This window comes from Lineus longissimus, chromosome 12, assembly GCF_910592395.1.
Source record: "Lineus longissimus chromosome 12, tnLinLong1.2, whole genome shotgun sequence".
Lineage (NCBI taxonomy): Eukaryota > Metazoa > Nemertea > Pilidiophora > Heteronemertea > Lineidae > Lineus > Lineus longissimus.
In genome coordinates this window covers 12,563,109-12,584,908 of record NC_088319.1, presented here as the reverse complement: position 1 = coordinate 12,584,908, position 21,800 = coordinate 12,563,109, and the positions used below count along the sequence as shown (strand labels likewise).

The 21,800-nt window shown below is 42.2% G+C and overlaps 3 protein-coding genes and 1 long non-coding RNA gene across 4 annotated transcripts; 3 read left to right on the top strand and 1 right to left on the bottom strand.

Moving 5' to 3' along the window:
* Positions 1–756: 756 nt before the first annotated feature.
* Positions 757–6,534, top strand: LOC135496578 (cation-dependent mannose-6-phosphate receptor-like). Its single transcript, XM_064785941.1, has 6 exons — positions 757–1,052; positions 1,773–1,945; positions 2,343–2,452; positions 2,646–2,788; positions 3,186–3,312; positions 4,123–6,534. Exons 1-6 carry the CDS (start codon positions 820–822, stop codon positions 4,249–4,251), a joined length of 915 nt encoding a protein of 304 aa, XP_064642011.1. The 5' UTR covers positions 757–819; the 3' UTR covers positions 4,252–6,534.
* Positions 6,535–7,427: 893 nt separating this feature from the next.
* On the bottom strand, positions 7,428–8,961 carry LOC135497204 (UPF0488 protein CG14286-like). Its single transcript, XM_064786949.1, has 4 exons — positions 8,853–8,961; positions 8,623–8,713; positions 8,274–8,408; positions 7,428–7,992 (listed from the first exon to the last, which is right to left on the bottom strand). Exons 1-4 carry the CDS (start codon positions 8,946–8,948, stop codon positions 7,433–7,435), a joined length of 882 nt encoding a protein of 293 aa, XP_064643019.1. The 5' UTR covers positions 8,949–8,961; the 3' UTR covers positions 7,428–7,432.
* Positions 8,962–9,144: 183 nt separating this feature from the next.
* On the top strand, positions 9,145–14,887 carry LOC135496659 (cyclin-dependent kinase 11B-like). The gene is made up of 13 exons (XM_064786100.1): positions 9,145–9,303; positions 9,585–9,872; positions 10,137–10,287; positions 10,425–10,651; positions 10,886–11,086; positions 11,385–11,444; positions 11,786–12,046; positions 12,305–12,532; positions 12,933–13,162; positions 13,353–13,469; positions 13,703–13,851; positions 13,987–14,179; positions 14,568–14,887. Exons 2-13 carry the CDS (start codon positions 9,605–9,607, stop codon positions 14,661–14,663), a joined length of 2,181 nt encoding a protein of 726 aa, XP_064642170.1. The 5' UTR covers positions 9,145–9,303; positions 9,585–9,604; the 3' UTR covers positions 14,664–14,887.
* Positions 14,888–18,386: 3,499 nt separating this feature from the next.
* Positions 18,387–21,683, top strand: LOC135497255 (uncharacterized). Its single transcript, XR_010448786.1, has 3 exons — positions 18,387–18,501; positions 20,656–20,780; positions 21,173–21,683. It is a non-coding gene; the product is annotated as an uncharacterized LOC135497255 (long non-coding RNA).
* Positions 21,684–21,800: the final 117 nt, after the last annotated feature.

Here is a 21,800-nt window from a genome sequence, read left to right as displayed (position 1 = left end):
ATGCAGGAGACAAACAATTCAATGTGATCGCAAATTATATCAGTCAGCCAAGGAATGATGGATTCATGCTAGAGTTCAACTATTCAATGTGAACTCATGGTTTATCTCCAATATCAATTCATCCCTGAGATGATCACATTAACTTGAGGTTCCATAATAAATCAGGTGTACGACACAGTTTTGGTTTCGCTTAAGCATGGAGGTATTATTAATAATACCTCCATGGCTTAAGATAAGGCTACATTCTCATTGTCTCTGTGTCTCTTGATTATATCATTTTCCGGTCCCAACCACCAACTACTCGCCATCATTGACATTGTCTGCTAGCCAACTGCTTCTTCGGTCAACTGCCATGATGGCATTTCCTAACTATATAAACCAACTACTGCTTTTAGCGTTATTCCAATGTTAGTGCCATCACACTCACAGACGAGACAGTCAGTAGTCACAGCCAGGCCGAATCAGTCCAGGCTGCTCTGGACACCGTGTTGCCAACATGGGCAGATATGAATGAAGTCTGGCAAATGCTTTTACTTCAATTTTGTATACAAAGACCAAGAGTAATGTGTACGGAGATTTAGATAAAAGCATTTGCTAGTCTTTATTCATATCACCCATGGTGATAGAGATGAGACGGTCACAGCCAGGCCTTATTCGTGCCCATTCGTATTTCCCGCGTTATTATGCACACCAACATTGCGAGTGCATAATATGAACTAATGGTGGCGTTACTTGCTAAATTAGTAAATTGGGAGAAGAACTCCAACATTTCGAGGATGTGACAAATCGCGTTTTGGGAAGTGAACGTGTAATTTTTGTATGAATTTTTGGAAGGAAGGGCACCATAAACGACCAATCAAACGCCAATTAAGAGTAAAATCTGAAAAATCAACAACTCAGTCAGCAGTCCAGAGAATAATGGATCTTCTGATAATTGCATTAACTATATTGACATTGTTCAGTGATGTGTTTTCGACGTGTCAGTGGCCAAGTATGAAAGATGCTGCAACAAGTTCTGCCATCAAAAGACTGCAACCTCTCATGAACAAAACGTTAGTGCATTTCATAGGCTACATAGCAGGAATAGTACATGATGCAGCATATTATCTTTCCGGTTAACCATGTCTTGTAGTCCTGCCTTGAGTTGTCCTAAGAAGACATTATTTTATGCTCATGATTCATGACTCAGTCTGTGTAACCACCATGTATTGTAACTCAACTCAGTGTCAGACGATGAATAGAGGCTCTTAAACCAGGCGGTGGAAGCCCAGTTTGGCCACAACAAACAAACAAGCAGCAATCAAAAGAACGCATGGTCGCACACCACATGTTCTTTTGTTTGTTGTGTCCATATTTAGGTTTGATTTGGCCAGCAGTGGCTTCCTCCGCCGAACCTGGTGTAAAAGGGTCCTTTGTTCATACCACTAGCAGTCCGGTCTGTGGTAGTGTGTCCGGACAGAAGTGGCGGTCGGAGTCAAATGTCATAGCCAAAATCCAAAACTACTGCAAACCGCAAAATATCTGTGGCCATTTATTTCACAGTTTTGGGAATTTAAAATTGCAACGTCTTTTGTGTACTGGGCATTATGACAAACGTGTTATCATAATTTTAGTTAAATCTTCTTTGCTACCATCTATTTGATTATCTGTAAGAGCTAAAATGAATACCGTACACCCATATTGAACGATTTTGCTATTTGAAAATGATATGGCTGACAAAAAATTAGAGGCCTGCCTCACTGGCAATTTAAAAAACAAACATTTTCTTCCAGGTTTACAACTCGAGACAGTGGGAAGTATTCTTATAAAATAGGAATATGTGTGCCAGCACTGCCAGCACTGCCAGGAATGCCAAAGGCAGGCGTCATCCAGACGAAACTCGCCAGTCCTGACACTGACAAGAAAGTTGTCGGATTGATATCGAATGCTAAAGTAATGGCGGGAAGTAAGTATGAAAAGAGGAAAGAAATCGTCTTCTTCTTCTGCGTTCGTAAGTCATTTGAATATTTCGGTGCAACTCATTCAGCGTACTGTATAGGACCCGATTTTTATTCAACACCAAATTGGCTGGTCTCTTCCAACTCCATGGCTGGAATTTGATATTGAGTCTCCTAGATGTCTTGCAAACCAATGGCAATGCTGACAAGCAACACTTACAATTTCAAAGTGTTTCTCCTAGACTGGTGTCCAACCAAGGCTAAGCAGGCCAGTCTTCCCCGTGAAATCTTGTTCAAAGTAGGGCACATTTATAGAGACTGAATACAACTGGGATGAAGATGACCGTTGTTGTGTTATTTCAATGCTCCAGTTCCGTTTATTTTTGAGTCCTTTGTTTTTTACAGCTAATTGGATTCTCTTGGAATACATGGGAGGAGAAAAGTATAAAGACCATTGTAATCAAGAACCAAGGAGGGCATCAATAATGATCACCTGTGATCCTAAACAAACTTCGGTAATTAGTCACCACCTAGAGTCGTAGTCGTCCGGCAGTAAGCTCCTTTTTTAGCCAGGAATACTTAGATTTGACCCTAACTTAAACATTACCCAAAGGCTCACACCCAGGTGGACAGTGAATGAGATGTAACTTATTGAAACACTGCCACTGGTTGATATAGAATTATGCCTGTAATATGTTTGTGTTTCAGGTTGATGCACGAGTGGTTGAAGAGAATACCAACAAGAAGGACGAATGTTACTACCTGTTTGAGATAGATCATCCAGCTATATGTCAAAATCAATCCTTTGTTCTACCTGGTGGTCTTAGTATTGGCTCTATTGTTGTTATTATGTAAGTATCAACCATGTTGTTAAGCCAAAGCCTACATTCACATGCAGCGATCGGGAAAACTGATACGCACACCATAACATGCGAGCATGCATACATTATGACTATTGGCACCGCCTGGTATCAGATATAGTTAGACCAACAGTAAATGTATATGAACTAATGACGTACCCCTTTAAAGAAGGTGCCATCTGGGTTGATCAAAACCATGTCAGCTTTAACGGAGTCATTAGTCTTAACTTGAAGAATTTTTTCCATTACCTGAAAGAGATAACTATGACAATACTATAACACAACTGTCAGGGATGACATGAATTTTGTGCTTTTGAATAACAGAGCCTTTGCCAGTAACTCTTTATTGTCCTATACATGTCACGTTCTTTCTGTCTTTTTCTTACAGATTTATTGTCGTGTTAGGTTTATATTTCCTTGTTGGTTTCCTGTACCAGCGATTTGTCGCCGGAGCCAAGGGCTGGGAACAGATGCCTCATCTCAGGTTCTGGCAGGACTTTGGAAATTTACAGGCAGTAAGTATCTTCTTCCTCTTCTTCTTAGCATTCGAAAGTTTTAGAGATGAGATAAAATCAGCAGTTGTCTTGTAGGTGCTCATTATCTTCTCGTGCGTTTTGTGTTGGTCATCTGCCCTCCTATGTTGTTGTGCAGGGAAGTCAAGGCAGTCCTATAGTATGCGCACTGAAATTTGTTTGGCACTCGGTGCTGTCTCTGCCACATCAAGTCATTTCGAGTGTGCTCGTAGACCACAGTGTCCAGTTCTGAGCCGATAAGAGATTGCTGCCCCCTTGCTCTCTAAGAGTTTGATATCATTCTACTTACAGTTGTATCTACCTTGTCCCTGCCTCTAAACACTGCAATCGTTTCACCTCAGTAGTGTCTTTGCTTTTCTATATGAGACTTGGGGGCATTTTCTCCTGTTTCTCTGTGGAACCTCCCTTAGTGGACACCTCTCTATTAAGGACATCCTCTCTATTAAGGACACTAGTTTTGGTCCCGAATTGGTTGTTTCCTTTCAATTTGACCTCTCTAATCAGGACACCTCTCTATCAAGGAAAGCACTTGTCAGTTGCGAGGGTGTCCCTAATAGAGAGGTTCCACTGTAGTTGAAAAGTAGTGCTTAATAAGTTAAACGTACCCCTCTGACGCTTGCGATTACCATTACTATATAAAACACGCGCTAGCACTGGGTAGGATTTTGCACTACATGCAAAACCTACCTGTATATCTCCTTTATCTTGGAGAGTTCAGAGCTAACTGAGGTATCAATAGTCCATGTCGTCAGAAAAACATTTCTCAATGTAAACTTTTGCATTCCGCTTCAGGATGGTTGTGAGTTGATCTGTCGCAGTGGTTCGGCGTCGAGGACAGCCCCGAGGATGTACAAGGGCATTGGTGACGATCAGCTGGCGGACGACGATGACGACAAGGACGATCACTTACTACCGATGTAAACGAGCACCATGATCATATTTTATAAATTAACACATTGTATTATAAAGTAACATTCATGGGAAGCGTGAAAGAGTGTGTGGTTTTTTGATAGTCATAACTCTGCTGTGGCAGTATGAATTTATCCTTAAGGGGAAGATAGGCAGGAGGGATGGGGCCAAATTATTAATCTCCAGGCCAACACCGGAGACTCTTATGCACTGTGGGAACTGTAAACGGTTAAAGGTTTTTGTGACCGGCAGACATTTTGGTGCAGATTTTACTGAGACGTATGAGGAATGTTGCCAATAAGTTCTCCTTCTTGCATTGTTTTAGCAGGGGAGTACCCCAAGGCACTCGCGCAGTGGGCATAGAAGGTATGCATACACATTTGTGGGTTAAACAGGTTACTATTTTCCAGAGCCAAAGAAAAATACAGTATACTTGAACGGTATAGGACTTTAAAGGTTGCGCCGTTTGTAATTACTGGTTGTCCAGGAAAATAGAAATGCAGTAATACACAATGCCATAGTGCAGTTATTATGCATACGAATTTGTTGAAATTTTGTATTTATGGAATTTGAATATCTGTCTACACAATGGCAAGGTTGAATTTTATATCTAGAACGTATTAACGCAATTGGAAATTTCAATGACAAATTTCAAATCTTGAACGAGCGGCGTAGGCCTTCATTTTTGCGTAATCAGTAAGACTAAGAGTGCTACAATCCAAGGCTACAATCTTTATTATTCCAGATAGCATGAATTAATAAAGCCACCTTTTGACAGAGTTTGGTACCTAGGGCTAGTTATGGTACTGTAGTATTCATTGGTTCCACATTCTTAGTCTTTTATCAATTGCAGATAGCCGATGCCGCCATTTTAGATGGTAACATGTGGTCGTTGAGAGCAAAACATTTGCGTCTCGTAGCCTAGTACCATTAGTTCCTGCATGGTGGCGTATTTGCAACACAGGAGCCTAATTCCAACTAGCTATTTTTTTATCTTCGACAGAATTTTGTCATGGCACAATCTTTTCTTGTAACGAACTGATGGTTCTTGGATGTTGAATTCGGTGGGACAAAAATTGCTAACTGTAAATATTTCATACAGATAAATGTACGTGGAGATTGTTTGGAACTAAAAACAGCAGTAAATATATGTTAACATACAGTGTACCGGTACCCGTTTAATCCAGGAGAGTCAATGCTACGGGTTTTGAGTAATTTTGCATTTGGGTAGTTTTCAGATAGGTTTCTGTTTCAGAGTTTTCGTAGCTCTAGCAATAGTACAGGGTGTTTATAAAAATAATTTGGTTGCGTGGTTGAATAAAGTTTCATCTCAAATGAGATCGGCCTACTTAAACAATAACAAAATCTCTTATCCTTTGTTCACAAATATATTCATTTACATGTAGTTAAGAATAATTGGCCTATATCATTTAAACAAAACATGTTCTACTTTGCAACTGTGCCATGTTTTTATAGACACCCAGTAGTTGTAATGAATCCGATTTGTCTCAATCAAGTTGCCTTGCAGTTAGATTTTGCTCAGGAGTGAACCGTAGAAAATGTAGACTTAGTTTCTGACCTCTTTTGATCACGTTGGCCAAGGAAGAACACTCCCCAATCTTTAAAGGAAGGTTATAGGCAGTAGCCAGGAAGATCAGATTTAAAGTTACTAGAAGTCACAGATAGGGGTCTCTCCCATCTTGGAGTACATTGAAACTATTAATACTTGTACAAAAAAATGCAGTTGAACTACCCTTAGTGAACACCTCTGTACATGTGTGTTATGGGGCAGAGGTAGTGCAGTAGAAGAGAGTCTGCCTCATGATCAAGAGGTCGTGGGTTGGACTCCCGGCCAAGTCACTGCTCGGTTCCCCTACTGGTCGAGTTCAAAAAGAGTAGAGTTCAAAAGCCAGCATGTATGCAAAGCAGCATGACGTCTGGATAAAAGCTGTCATTATCATATAAAGTGATACATATTATTATTATAAAATCATTATTGGTAAGGAACTTTTGTTAAGGATTGAACATAGGCACCATCATTTTGGCTAAAACTTGACAAGCAATTAGAACTCCTTCAAAATGAGTTTTAGAGCAAATTGTGGTGCCTACGGTCAACGCTAAAATCATCGCACGTATGAGGATTTTCACAAACTTTCCATCGAATGTGGTGACACCCTGTACATAAGAAATCATAACGTTGGAATATTTGTTTGCATAGACTGAGAACAAGCCTATCATCATTCCATTTCTCTTTAAGTACTTTGTTGGGTTTTCCTAAGAAAATAAACTAAACTTTATGAACAGTTATTCTGTTTCGTTTTTTGCTGTTCCTTGTTCGGACAGTTATGTTTCTCAGTCACCCATCCACCGATTGAATTCTAGTCATCGATGTTGTGTAACATTAGTTAGGGGGCCCAATGCACCAAGCATTACTCCATAAAGGAAATTCCACCACAGAGCGGATGGACGTCACTTCTAGGGTGTATGTTAAATCACCCCCACCTACGAACAAGGCCAGCTGCTATTGCCATCCCATTGCATCAATGTCCATAACCTCTTGGTAAATACCTTGTGGGAAGTTCACATGTCCCATCTAGGTCTAGATAGTCTTCCCAATGTTCTTCACCAGGCCATTTGTCAGGGTGTCCCACCCTCCCTTGGCAGCTTACACCCTACCTTGGAAGCCACCCTACCTTGCTCCAGAATTTCCCATAGGGTTTCTATAGGGCCAGGGCCACCCAGCCCTGTGTTGCACACAGGCAAAACTTCTTGAATATCAAGGGTACCACCCTACCTTGAGGAAACCCCAAGTTTCTCAGGAGAGTTTTTACCAAATATCCACTCATAAGGACAGAAGGCTGGGATGGGACCACTTTAGTTCTAACATCCCGTCTTGGACAGTTAGACCTCAGGCTTTGCCACAAGTGGGGCTAAGACGGGACAATACACCAACTCCGCTCCCAGGTAAAATTGCTCGGCCAAGGGTTGGGCAGACCATCCAACTGCATAGTATCAATAAGAGCCATTTTAGTGCAGCTTATTGAATGGGAAGAATATGCACAGGGATGGGATTAGGAATCTTCTCTCCCAGATGGTGACTAAGTACAGAGTTCCCCACTGCACAGGAAATTTGAGATCATGAAGTTGGAAGAACCTAGACGCAATATCGAAAAGTACAAAAAATCGGCTTTATTCAAGAATCGTCATCTATTTTGAAATGAAATGAAAAGCTTTCAGGTGATGTCTTCCAGCTAAAAGGTGCATTGTCATTCAAAACGTCTTTTTGCGGTTTGGGTCCAGTTTCACTGATCATAGACATGGCGTTAACACCTTTGCTCAGACCAGCAACTGATTGGTCACCGTCACAAGTCACATCATGTCCGCGGACGGCATGAATTGGACAATCCATCCCAGACGTATCTGCACTAGACTGTTCATTGTCTTTATCGCCAACAGGAAAGTTAAACTTGAACTCTTGAACACTGCCATTGTAAGAAGTTCCTTTTCCAACGCCAGAATCCTGATGAGAAATCTGGGTTGAGGATTCTTTCGGACACAGGTCTCCCTCCCCAGAATCCGAAGCATCAAATCCAAAATTGAAATCTTCCTGAGATGCTTTGAATGTGAACCCTGGTTCTATCTCAGCCACAGAGTGTGGCTCTTTTATTTCCTGTTGTGGTTTTGTTGCCTTTTTGATGAACGTGCATCGTTGTTTTTGTCGATCCGATACTGTTTTGACACTTGCCTTTTTATCTGAAAAGAATAAGATATGAATAATAGACAGCCCATTGGTTATTAGAAATTAGAATGACAAAATCTGAACTCTGCAACGACAATTATTGTAAAAGGTATCATTGCAGCTTCATTTCATTCCTAAACAAAGGATGCCAATGGGCTAAGGCAAAAAAGGCTGGGATATATTTTTTGGTGAAAAATTTCTGAATTTTCAGAAGAAGCATTTAGTGGAACCTCGGTCTTTTGAAAAGTCTAAAATCTGCCTAAAATCGGAAATTTCAGATCCCAGTTAAACTTACGTATCCCAAACTTTTTCTCTTCCTCCTTCATCTTGGCTCTGTAGTCTCCAAACGTACTTCTCATCACCTGTCGTTTCTTTACAAGCGGTCCATTGGGATTTTTCAAGATCTTCAAGATGCGGACGCTCTCAGCAGCTGTTGGGAATAGAATCATAATGATTATTTTGTGTAATGGTATTTTCTCCGCCCATTGTTCTCCACTTGGGTTTAAAGGGACAACTTGGGTGTTCGCTTTTACCAGGCCTCGGAATAATATACCAGCTTGCCACCATGCGGTGCCACATACAACTCAGGCTCCCAGCTCACATGATCCATGAAAGTAAAAAGATGGGTTTTTTTTAAAACAAACCTTGTTTTGCATCAACATGTTTATTTGCAAGGCGAAGCTGGATCTGCTGTATGCACCAGTAAAGCTCTCTCTCAAAGTCATCCTGGGAAACCTAAAAATAGAAGACACATTCCGATTGAGCACAAGCAGCCACATAAATGATAATTAAATAGGCCTAGTTTGGGGTTCCTCTACTTCCTACAAATGTGGACTTGGATTACCAACACCAATTTTCATCCACAGTAACTCACTTCAGCACTTGAAGACTGAGATACAATAGGAACGGGTCGTTGTTTGCCCCCTCTCTGCTTTCTTTGCTTAGACATCGAAATCGAGTGGTCTTCCATGCAAAACTGGATTATTACCACTTCTGCGCTCCTTATTTTCATTGAGCTTTCAGTTTTTCTCCAGAATTTCTCTTTGTTTAGTTTATCATTTGATCGCCAGGTGTCCATTTTTATATTTTACCACTTCTGCGCTCCATATTTTCATTGAGCTTTCAGTTTTTCGCCAGAATTTCCCTTTGTTTAGTTCATCATTTGATCGTCAGGTGTCAATTTTTATATTTTTGGAAAATAAAAACGAACAAAACACACTATTTCTGTTGCAATAAGTGGTTTATATATATATTTGAAGCTCAACATTTGTTGAGTGTAATACAGGGATGATACAGATCTTAATGTTTATCACTCGTAATTATATGTAAGTTCATGAAATCAGTTTTTGTGCGGCGCAAAGAACGTATCATTTCTATTCTAAGACAGAGTATACATAGGTTGTCGTTTATCGGACGGCATATTGTGAAAAGCCCTGTTGTGTGAAGATTGCTGGGAATTGCTTTGTTGGCCTAGTTAACTTAGAAGCATTTGTATTTCATCTGTACATCTGTCATTTTCACTGCATTTGTCCTGCCTCCTGCTCCTGTCCTGGGACTACAAACGTATATCTGTTTATCTCGTCTCAATGTCGGACGTCTGTTTCAGATGTTGTCGTGTATCATTCGATGTCGGATTCTGCTTTGTCCAACCACAGCTCTCTAGAGCACGGTGAGCTAGACCCCAGCCCTGACGTTCGTGTCGTTGAGGTGGCCAGTAGCGTGATGCAGAGCACGAAGAAAAGAGCAACAGACTTTGATAGTGGAGAGGATGATTCTTTGACAATCAAACCCCCACCACCGCACGCTAAGAAAGAAAAGAAACATAAAATGAAGCATCACAAGGAGGAGAGGAGACGTGATCGTGATGACAAGAGAGGCGACAGATATAAATCGGGTGAGAAAATAGCAGATTTGGTGGAGGGGTCATCCCAAACTTGCTGACTTCTGTCCCTTTTTCGTCTCTTCAAACACCTTACGTTGCTTTAATTTACAAAGTGTGTAGCCAGATAGCTACAGAAGTCAAAAACACACAAAAGGTATGAAGAAAGAAATATTTTGGCACAAAACTGCTGGGGTCAGCAGCCTGCAGTTTTCTGGTGCCTCCTGGTTCCTTATAGAAGTTGGAAAGTCCTGCACGTATATTCGTTTTCCATTGCAGATGGTCATCGGGAGAAGGAAAGGAACAAGGAGCGTGTACGCCAAGAGAAAGAGCGGGAGATGATGCTCAAGGAACAAGAGAGACTTCGCGAGAGAGATGTGAGCAAACTCGCCAAGGAGGCTCGAAGGCGTGAGCAGTCGCGCATAGAAAGGTATGGGGATGGTCCCTCGCATTAAAGTGGTGGGCCTTCGTTAATGCTGGTGGTCCAAGAAAATGGAAATGGAATTATACACAATGCCGTCTTGCAGTTATTATGCATGAAACTAACTCATATCAACTTTGTTTTAGGGAGAGACTTGAGGAAGTAGAGCGCCAAAAGCGTCGAGAGCGCCACCTGCGGGCGGAGAGACAAAAAGAAGAAGAGCGCCGACAACGCCAGCTAGAAGCGACATGGCGAGAAGAACAGAGACGCCGAGAAATGGAAAAGCGTCGTCCTCAAGAACAACATAGGAGTCGGAGTCCACAGATGCGGGAACGACCCGAGAAAAGACGCAAACAGCAGAGGACGCCTGAAGGTTTGTAAGCGGTTTTGTATTCAACACGAAAATGCCCATTCCCAAACTTAAAAAATCCCAAGTCCGAAGCCATTCCAATGGGCTATTATGGCCGTCAGGACTGAAGTTTGCAAAACAACAAAGTAAGACCAAAATTCGATGAAAATGATATCTCGATTGCTCTTGAAGTTGGTGCCTTTACAACACGCCCAAGAGAATGATGACTGAACCCTGAATATCTTTCTTCTTCACCAGAGAGAGCCTCCTTCCCTCCAGAGCCCATTGAGAGCCCCCCACCTGACAGTGACGAGGCCCACGAGGAGTACTTGGAAGAAGTTGAGATGGAGCCATCGGAGGTGGAAGAAAGTCCTGAGCATAGCGTGAGTGAGGAGTCGGCGTCTGAAAGTGAGGAGAGCGAAGAGTCTGCCAGCGACTCAGGTGATACCGCGACTTCAGGTAATAGCATGGGAGGGAGGTTTGCGCAAATCCTCAAATTTGCCTTCTTTGTTCGGTCACCAGCTCCAAATTCACATCGATCAAATTCTCGTAAGACTATTCAAAAATTTGTCATCTTGCAAAAAAATGTCAATGGCTGAGAGCTTACTGACAGTGCAGACGCAAACTACTGCTTACTGTCAAATCTTTTCCTGGACCCTGAAATTCAGAAACTTGAACACTAAGGTAATTTCTAAGCTCAAGAAGAAGAATTTTCTGGTTTGTGCCAGGATTTATAAGCAAGTGTTGTCTGTTCCAGCATCGGGAAGTGAAAGTTCAGGCGCTGAAGACCATGGGGAAGAGGAAGATAAAAGTCATGGTAGGTTCAATTCACTAACCTTAAGGCCCCTTATTAGGCGGAGAGCAATGATTTTTCAGGGCGCCTCTCCCCAAAGAGCAAATACCTCCCCTGCTTCTAATTAAGTTTAGCTCTCAGATGCCAGGAAAGGCGTATTTGGTGTCCAACCTTTCAGAAATTTCTGGATCCACTACTGTGTGTTTCCTATTACAACAACCATTAGTGTTCCTTGAAAATTGGAATAGTGAGATTAGAAATATGGAAATGAAGGATCTGAAATTATTCAATATTGTTTTGTATGTTCCTTAATTGAAACTGTGTGAAGAATCCAAACTCAACAAAAATTTGGATTTCACTTTCAGCTCCACAGCATCACATCAAATCGAAGTTTGAAAATGAAAGTGATGATGAGGCAGAAGACGTCAGGTTACCTCCGATGGAAGAATCAGAGCATGAATATATCGAGGAGACCCCGCCAGCGTCACCAGTCGAGCTAAAGGAGGAACTACCAGTCTATCTGCCGGCCATCGAAGGCTGCCGGAACGTGGACGAGTTCAACTGCTTGAATCGGATAGAAGAAGGCACATACGGTGTGGTGTACAGGGCGAAGGATAAAAAAACAAGTAAGGACTGTTCTGACTTGTCAAATTTCAGACGTGGCTATGGTTCTTTGGATCAAGGGAGGAACAAGAGATGACAGCCAGGTTGGTTATAGACATAGGCTTGAGTAGGCAAAAGTGTCATTGCCGTCAACTTTTCAAATGGTTTTTTACCCTGCCAGCTGACGTACAGGGTAAATGTAAGATTTTGGCAGCCTCCATGGACTCGGTTACTGTATTTGAATTGGTCTTGGTTCAAAGCCCTCCTCATTTTCGTTCCAGATGAAATCGTCGCTTTAAAGAGACTGAAAATGGAGAAGGAAAAGGAAGGGTTCCCGATCACATCGTTACGGGAAATCAACACGTTACTGAAAGCGCAGCATATAAACATTGTGACAGTACGGGAAATAGTCGTTGGTAGCAACATGGATAAGATTTACATCGTCATGGACTACGTTGAACATGATCTCAAGTCGCTGATCGAGACAATGAAGAATCCCTTCTTAGTTGGTGAGTATAAAATATATATATAATGATGCTTATATAGGGCAGTATCCAGACAATTGTCCGCTCAATGCACTTTACAATGGAAAACCCCAACTCATCCAAAGGCCTCCCGAAAGAGGTGGGTTTTCAGAAGGACTCTGAATGAGCTAAGGTTGTCGCACAATCTCAGTCGCTCGGGTATAGCATTCCAGAGCTGTGGGGCTGCGAGAGAGAAAGCCCGGTCACCGTATGATGGTACAACCGGCTTTGGACTCGCCCGCAGATTGACACACACCCTTACCTCATAATTGAAAGAATACAGAGGGTGGAGATGCAATGTTTTTGCATTGAACTTGAAGGTATTTGGCTTGTCTGTCTCGTGACGTACTGCTCTTTACTAAAATCATGTTTTAAAATTTTCCAGGTGAAGTGAAAACGCTCATGGCACAGCTACTCAGCGCAGTGGTCCATCTCCATGACAACTGGATCCTCCATCGTGACCTCAAGACATCCAACCTTCTCCTCAGTCACAAGGGTATCCTAAAAGTGGGCGACTTTGGCCTGGCGCGGGAGTACGGGTCACCGCTGAAGCAGTACACACCAGTTGTCGTGACGCTTTGGTACCGAGCACCAGAACTCCTCTTGGGTACAAAGGTAAGTTATTTAGGGAACACCATCTGTTACGAAAAGTTCTCAAAATCACTCACTTTTCATTTGGCAATGGGGGGGTTCTTTACTCTTTTCTCATGCGAAAAAAGTGAAGAGGCCCCTATCGTCAAATTTCACTGTGCGGTGAGTCCATATTTTCAGGTTTAAGAATGACTATTTCATTGATTTTTTCCAGGAATATTCCTGTCCCATTGACTTGTGGTCCGTCGGATGTATTTTTGCCGAGTTCCTCCTGATGAAGCCACTGTTCCCTGGGAAGTCAGAAATCGACCAACTGAACCGGATATTCAAGGTAAGCTTAACCCTTTGAAGTCTGATCTCGAACAGCGTACCCATCTAAGGTGTTCAGGAACAAATTTGTTGGTTTTAACATCCAGAAAACACATTTAAAGGGGAAAGTTTCTTTCATTTGTGCAGCCAAGTTCCAGGCTAGCCTTGGAGGAATTGAAAGCCCAAGCCAATCTGGTCAGAGAGGATGCAAATATGTCTGCACAGTTCTTAGCTTAGCATGTGTTACTGTTTCAGGACCTCGGCACCCCCAATGAGCGAATCTGGCCAGGAGTCGGCGAGCTGCCTGGGATGAAGAAATGCTCCTTCACAGAGTATCCATACAATCAACTGAGGAACAAGTTTGGCTCGTTTTTCTCCGATCTCGGGTGGGATCTATTAAACAGGTTGGTCGAGAGATTTTCATCAGCTTTCTTTCCCTTTGAGGCCATTCACAATCCAAGGTCCTTAAGCACCCAGCCCCTTTAGTGAAAATCGGTTTTTTTATGAACATTTCTCAAAAGAATCACTCTGTTTTTCAGATTTCTTACGTACAATCCTGCCAAAAGAGTTACAGGAGAAGAAGCCCTTAAACATGATTACTTCAAGGAGGCGCCCCTCCCTGTCCAGCCGCACATGTTCCCAACATGGCCAGCCAAGAGTGAACAGGCACCCAGGAAACATGGCAACAGTCCTAAACCTCCATCGGGCGGGAAAGCCTACTCAAAGTTATTGGTGAGTATTGGGCGTAAAGTGTATGGGGGGGGGGGGGTCTGAGACATTGTTTACTTCGAAACTCCTATCTGTAAAGTCAGGAGCCAGGCAAGATGGCAGTTGGATTCTTGAAAAAGATAACAAAGAACTGAAACAACGTATTTAACAATGTTGTAGAGTTGTTTTTTCCTCATAATAGGGAAGAGAAGGCAGTTTGTGCCCAATATTTATTAACTAGCTGGCCGCTAACTGACTGGCTGCATCGGAATGAGCTAAAACAGCATAGCTCTAAAAATAATACCTGTTTTGCGTACCTCAGAAATATTTCACTTAGTAGGATTTTATGGCTCTTGTGTGACAATGACAATTTTTAGAATGATTGACAAACAAAGTATTTTTTCTTTTCTAGGAAGAAGAAATGCAAGGAGGCGGGCTTGGGTTTCATATGGGGGGAACATCAAAAGGCGTGTCTGCATGCGGACCAGGGTTCAGCCTCAAGTTCTAACTTACCTGAAGGCACGCTTGGCTTTCATATGGGGGAACATCGAAAGGCGTGTCTGCATGAGTACCTGTGTTCAGCCTCAAGTTCTAACTTGCAAGGAGACAGGCTCCTTATGTAGCAAATCTTGGATTTGGTTTCAGTTAAAAAGGTTATGCGATGCATTTATATACTGTACACAGAAGCACAATTCGAAATTATATGTCCACAATTCGAATAAAGGTTTTCATAAAAGATTTATTATTTTCGTTTCTGTTGATGGTTGTTCAGGCAGCCTAGTTTTACCTTGGAACTGGTGCATGAGGGGAAAAGGTGGTACCTGTCCAGTGTCCCTTTATGAAAAAAGCCCTAACCAGATTCCAATTTCAGCACAGTTGTCTGGCCCTCTTGAATTTTCCCAAATCCCTCTAGAGTAAGGCTGTACGATCCAAAAAATCCCTGCCATCTTTGGTCTACCACAATCTTTTGAATGAGACATATAACCGAGGCTCCCGATGTGTCTGGTGTCTATGCCAGGGTAGACTAAAGATCTTATCAAGTGAGAAACATGAGTAGCTTTCATGGACTCCACCTCGGGCCAAAGTCGGAGTCACGAGGCCAATAAACACTGTTGGGCGCCTAAACCGTAGTGGCACGCAAAAACGCTCATCCCGCCTTGGAGGAGAAATATTCCTTGGAGAAAATCACCTCCAAGGGCAGAGCCAACGCTGGCGAAGAAGGTCCATCCCAGCTCCCTGAAAAACACCCTGAACAGAGGCAGTGCCAAGGCTCCTAAATTAGCCCAATTAGTCCAGCTGCTGAGCTCCCAAAAAGGCAAGAAGGGGAAAGCATGAAATTTGGCAGGCCCCTAGGGATCAGTTATCGATTAAGACCCTAATTTTTTACGCCTCCTAGCGGTCGCCATCTTGGAATCCAATATGGCCGCCATTTTTGGCCCATTTCCTGCAATATTTCGGAATCTATTGCACGTACGGGTATAATTTTGACGGCTTATCCTAGGTTTTCAGGTATGACGAATTCAACGGAACCAATGAAAATGCCGTAATATGGCCGCCATACTGGATTCCAAGATGGCCGCCACCATGAGGGCCTATAATTATTTGTCACCCCATATATACATACTGGTTATCGATGGAGAAATGAAATTTGGCATATAAGTGACTGGACCCCTAAGGATCACTAATCGATTAAGACCCCAACGTGAAACACCCCCTAGTGGCAGCCATCTTGAATTTCAAAATGGCCGCCATATTTTGGGCTTTCTCCCTGAATATCTCTGACACTATTGCAGGTAGAGGTATAATTTCAGGACTTACCCTAGGTTTTCAGGTATGACGAATCGAATGGAACCAACGAAAATTTCATAAAATGGCCACCATATTGGATTTCAAGATGGCCGCCATGTTTGCGTTTTTCTTGAATATCTCAAATACTAAGGGTGAGACACACTTGATTTTTGTGGCATACCCTAGGTTTTTGGGTGTGACGAATCCAGTGGACCCACTGAAAATTCCGTAAAATTTCCGCCATCTTGGATTTCAAGATGGCCGCCATAATTACGGTTTTTTAAAAATGTATCTAATACTATGGCAGATACAGGCTTCATTTTTGTAGCATACCCCAGGTTTTCGGGTATGATGAATCCAATGGACCCATTGAAAATTTCGTAAAATGGCCGCCATCTTGGATTTCAAGATGGCCGCCATGATTTCGCTTTTGATATCTCTAATACTATGGCAGATGCAGGCTTCATTTTTGTGGCATGCCCCAGGTATATATAAGCATCGCCCATCGAAGCTGGTGCTTTAATTGACCAAGATTTGTAAATAATTTCGTCTTTACCCCAGCCCACCTATAGATTGTACCAGTATAACTTTAAAGAATTGCTAATACAATAAAAGGAACGTGGCGATATGTAAAGGTGAAAGACTGTTGGTGATCTTTTTTGTGTTTGATCGGCCGGCATTTGTTCGGCAGGAGAATCATCGTTAGGTCCAGTTGTCACAACATTATTATTTGAAAGAAGATGACGATAGATTGTAAACAGGCCTTGCATGTAATGACAATGAGATCAAACTTAATGGGTGACCAAACATTTGCCGTTTCACGTCTTAAAGACCCTGAACTATTTTGCCTCCTAAATCGTATAGGCCTACTATATGCATTAAATCATATGATATACCTGTATTTGTCATATAATATATTTGGTGAGGTGTAGAGCTATATTCCACTGCCTATGTTTGTATATAGTAGATTTGTTAGAAGGGTAGCAAGAACTATACTGCTGATTTCATCACTGTGTTGTCTGTTGCTGTACATAATATTAAAGGAGTAAGCGGATTATCCCTTCAATTTATTTGTTCTTCTCCTGTTTCATGAGTAGAATTTGGTGATGAAACTATAAATATAATATATTTGGTGAGCTGTAGAGCTATATTCCACTGCCTACGTTTGTATATACATTGTAGTTTAATAGTAGATTTGTTAGAAGGGTAGCAAGAACTACTGCTGACTTCATCACTGTGTTGTCAGTTGCTGTACATAATATTAAAGGTGTTTGATCGGCCGGCATTTGTTCGGCAGGAGAATCATCGTTAGGTCCAGTTGTCACAACATTATTATTTGAAAGAAGATGACGATAGATTGTAAACAGGCCTTGCATGTAATGACAATGAGATCAAACTTAAGTGTCAGGAGTGAGCGGATTATCCCTTCAATTTATTTGTTCTTCTCCTGTTTCATGAGTAGAATTTGGTGATGAAACTATGACTGTGTTGTGGAAGGTGGTGACTGGGCAGCTGACAGTATGGAACGCTGTTGATTAGCCACCTACTCCTTTGAGCGGGCGGTTCTGAGCTGCATCAGACAATCAACTATTTCCACTTACGCCATCTACAACTACATTTGTATAGAGGCTGTCAGTCACTTTGACATTGACGATGCATGCTGTAAATATCAAGTAGTTTCTTTCATGAAATAAACATCCAAGAGTTGAATTCCGAGTTGTTTGTTTCTGGTGTGCAACAGACACTTCTTGCGGTGACGGTGTAGAAGTTTAAAATGTCGGCCTGGATAGAATGTCCGGGGAGCGAAGGATTCTCTTAGCTTTGGCGGGAATGGCCTCCACAGATAGAACCATATCATAATCTGTCAGAATACAATAGGACTGGGCACGTTTTCCATGAGTACGGTTTCCTCCTCTACACCGTAGGCCTACGGCCTTGGCCGAAATGGTAAATACACAATGTACGTCATTGTCAGTTCAAGTCAGTGTGTGTGATTTTGACAATATGCAGGTTTCGGCAGCTATACGACTGACGAAATACGAAGTGCAAGGATCAATGGAGTAATCTAGTCCTAAGGTAATTCATTAATGCGACACTCGTAAATCATCTTTTGTCCTATGTTGTACAGGAGGAATCGGCAAATTTTTTGAAAATCGCCAATGAAATGCATTTACAAACTTTGCCCTTCGCAGCTCTTCGTAAGGCTTGCGAAATCTTGTACGTGTATATATTTCTATGGCCATAAAGCTCCGTTCATGTGCATGTTATGCAATGGCCCAGACCACCTTTGACAATACCATCCAATTGGTCTAATGACATAACAATACAAGTTGGCGCTTAGCCGCCGGCCTGTCTTTCGCGGGGTAGAGGAATAGTGCCCGGATGGTGTGTCGACAAATGTATTGTATTTTGTTATGATCGGTCTCGGTTGATTTGAACGCAAGTCAGTTGGCGTGTGAGTGAACTGCGCAGAACATCGCTAAAAAACTTTTTCCGATTTCAAAGGTAAAATTCCCTTCAACATTTCGGAAATCAAGTTAAAAGAGCTGCAGCAGAAGGTAGGGCCCAGTATCTATGATTGATAATTGTTTGAATTGGTTTCAACAGGTTTTTATTGCTGTAAAAGTCATGCAGTGGAGCCGAGAATGAACTGCGCAGTTAGAAATTTCAGTCGCAAATTCACGGTAAGGCAGGACTTATGTGCATAACTGGAAGGCTTTTGACCTCCAAACCTTGTCATATGATTTTTCAAAAATGCTTTAAATTTAAAAAATCATTCATTTGGCTCCACTATCCCGACTGTGGTGTAGCACCCGACTGTAACTGGCATGAATAGGGAATACGCTGGTTGTGGATGTCAGATCGTGGTTCCTTGACAATTGCAAACAATTTCACTGGACGTAACCCACGCGGCGACACCAAGGACCGCTGGCTGATCTATTGATATGTTCGTAGTAGGGTGTCAAAGTCGGGGAGACGAAGAGCCACTCGTCTCTTGTAGGGGGTTCATTGAAAGTGTTTGCATTTGTTAGCCTATAAACACAAGATTTTAATCCTTCAGTCCCGTGTTTGGCGGAGAAACTAATCTTACAGAAGGCCCAGTCATATTTCGTCATTGACGGTATCTCTGGGAGGCCCTGTGTGCCGTTGATCCAATATTCATTGAGGCAGTTGGAGAGACTTCTTGTCTAAACAGTACCATTCTGCCCTCTCTAAGGCATACAGTAGTAACTAATTAATCAACTGCGAAATGATCGCAGATTGAATACAGTGAGTTAATCATTCAAACAATATCAAATGTAACCATGATGATACTTTTTACTGGGTGACCCTTGCCTGTGGGATGTTTGATCCAACATACTTTGAAGCGGTTGGCGATCATTCTAGTCTATTGTTTGCAAGCATAGCGCCTCTTGTGATTTAAAGGTAAGGAGGCATGACCAAAAGCGGTCAGCATGTTATTGCCAGGCAAGTAGATTCGATAATTCTATTCAAACTTGGATTGTAATTGGTGTCGTATCAAAGGGAAGCTTTCACTGTGGTCAAAGCACTGAGAGTCTCCCTCCGAAGTAAGTTTAGTAGGGCAGGACTTATGTGCATGACTGGAAGGCTTTTGACCTCCAAACCTTGTCATATGATTTTTCAAAAATGCTTTAAATTTAAAAAATCATTCATTTGGCTCCACTATCCCGACTGTGGTGTCGCACCCGACTGTAACTGGCATGAATAGGGAATACGCTGGTTATGGATGTCAGATCGTGGTTCCTTGACAATTGCAAACAATTTCACTGGACGTAACCCACGCGGCGACACCAAGGACCGCTGGCTGATCTATTGATATGTTCGTAGTAGGGTGTCAAAGTCGGGGAGACGAAGAGCCACTCGTCTCTTGTAGGGGGTTCATTGAAAGTGTTTGCATTTGTTAGCCTATAAACACAAGATTTTAATCCTTCAGTCCCGTGTTTGGCGGAGAAACTAATCTTACAGAAGGCCCAGTCATATTTCGTCATTGACGGTATCTCTGGGAGGCCCTGTGTGCCGTTGATCCAATATTCAATGAGGCTGTTGGAGAGACTTCTTGTCTAAACAGTACCATTCCGCCCCCTCCAAGGCATACAATGGTAACTTATAAACACAATATTTTAATCCCTGTTTCGGGTGTCTTTGAGAGAGCTGATCATACACAATTCCCAACCTACTCGTCAGCCAGCTGCAGATTCCGTGGGTCGAACGTGTTACTGTGATGTTTTCGAAGAGATACTTGTGGCTGTTGGAGATACTTCTTGTCTAAACAGTACCATTCTGCCCTCTCTAAGGCATACAGTGGTAACTAATTAATCAACTGCGAAATGATCGCAGATTGAATACAGTGAGTAAATCATTCAAACAATATCAAATGTAACCATGATGATACTTTTTACTGGGTGACCCATGCCTGTGGGATGTTTGATCCAACATACTTTGAAGCGGTTGGCGATCAGTCTAGTCTATTGTTTGCTAGCATAGCGCCTCTTGTGATTTAAAGGGAAGGATGCATACCAAAAGCGGTCAGCATGTTATTGCCAAGGAAGATTCGGTAATTCTATTCAAAATTGGATTGTGATTGGCTAACTGAAACTTTGGCCTTGTTGGAAAGTATGGTAAGGAAATCTTGATTTTTATAAACATTGCCCTGAAACCCACCTTAACCTTGTTCTCTCCAATAATTTCAGAGGCTTAGTCCAAGAATGAGTCCGATCCACGAGATATGAGAGGACGAATGGTTGTCAGTCTTCCGTGGCAGTGCCCAGCAGTCCAGTGGCAGTGCCCAGCAGTCCTAGGCTAGCAGCTCAAACCGGTAGGAATAGGTAGAATCCGTACATAGAAAACAACTTCTGCTAGAATGAGAAAAAGTCCCCCTGATGCAGTTAATGGTATTTCGCCGTGCAAGCAAAAGAAACAGCTAGCCAAATGAGAAACACGGGTGTCTAGTGATGGTCTGTTCGATAGACTCATCAGGCTAATAAATGCAATCCGTGTACAATCATTGGGCCACGCAAATAACGTACTGCAGAACAAATTCACATATTAGATAGGGAGACTCATCGTTGGGGCATACCAAATACAAATGACGATTGAATAATTGTTTCTATTCTCCCAAATCTGCAAGTCTGCTCCCAGTTGCGCTAGAATAAGTTTTGAACTAACACTCCATAACCCTTATATCGATATATTTTCTCTCATCTTCAGAGGGATGGACCGACTCCCTTCCCGCGGCTGAATCCGGCATCCTCCCATCGATATATACAAGCCACCTGTCCTACTTCTACCGGCATCGTGACTAGTCCTCCATGGTGACGAACAGTAACTCTGGACCTAGAGTGCCTATAAATCTGGATGTATAGATGTAACAGAAATGAACAAGGATAGAGTATTCCGTAGGGAGTTTTCGCGAAAGAGTAGGGACAATCCAGGATGAATGAGTGTACATGTAACAGTTTTAAATACCTTAAGATATAGTGTTCTGGGGACTGATGAATATATTATGCGCATTAATCTCTCTACACCAACCAACAGGGAAGGACTTGTTGCCAGAGGGACATTTCCTACTACTTCACGGGAATAGAAATCCTACCTAACTGTAGCGCCACCTGTTCCAACATGTGGTTCCCACGTACAGATTGTTGTTAGTATATCTTTTTGTAAAACCTTTTCATGATATTTGACCAATATATCAGGACGTTGAATATCTGAATTTGTCCTAAACATATCAAATAAAGAATGATAGTTTCACAATCAGTGTTGTTCTTTGTACTACCGTCAGAAGGGTCTATTCTACGTCTTTCCCGGGTGATAACGCCTTTCAAAAACCAATGGG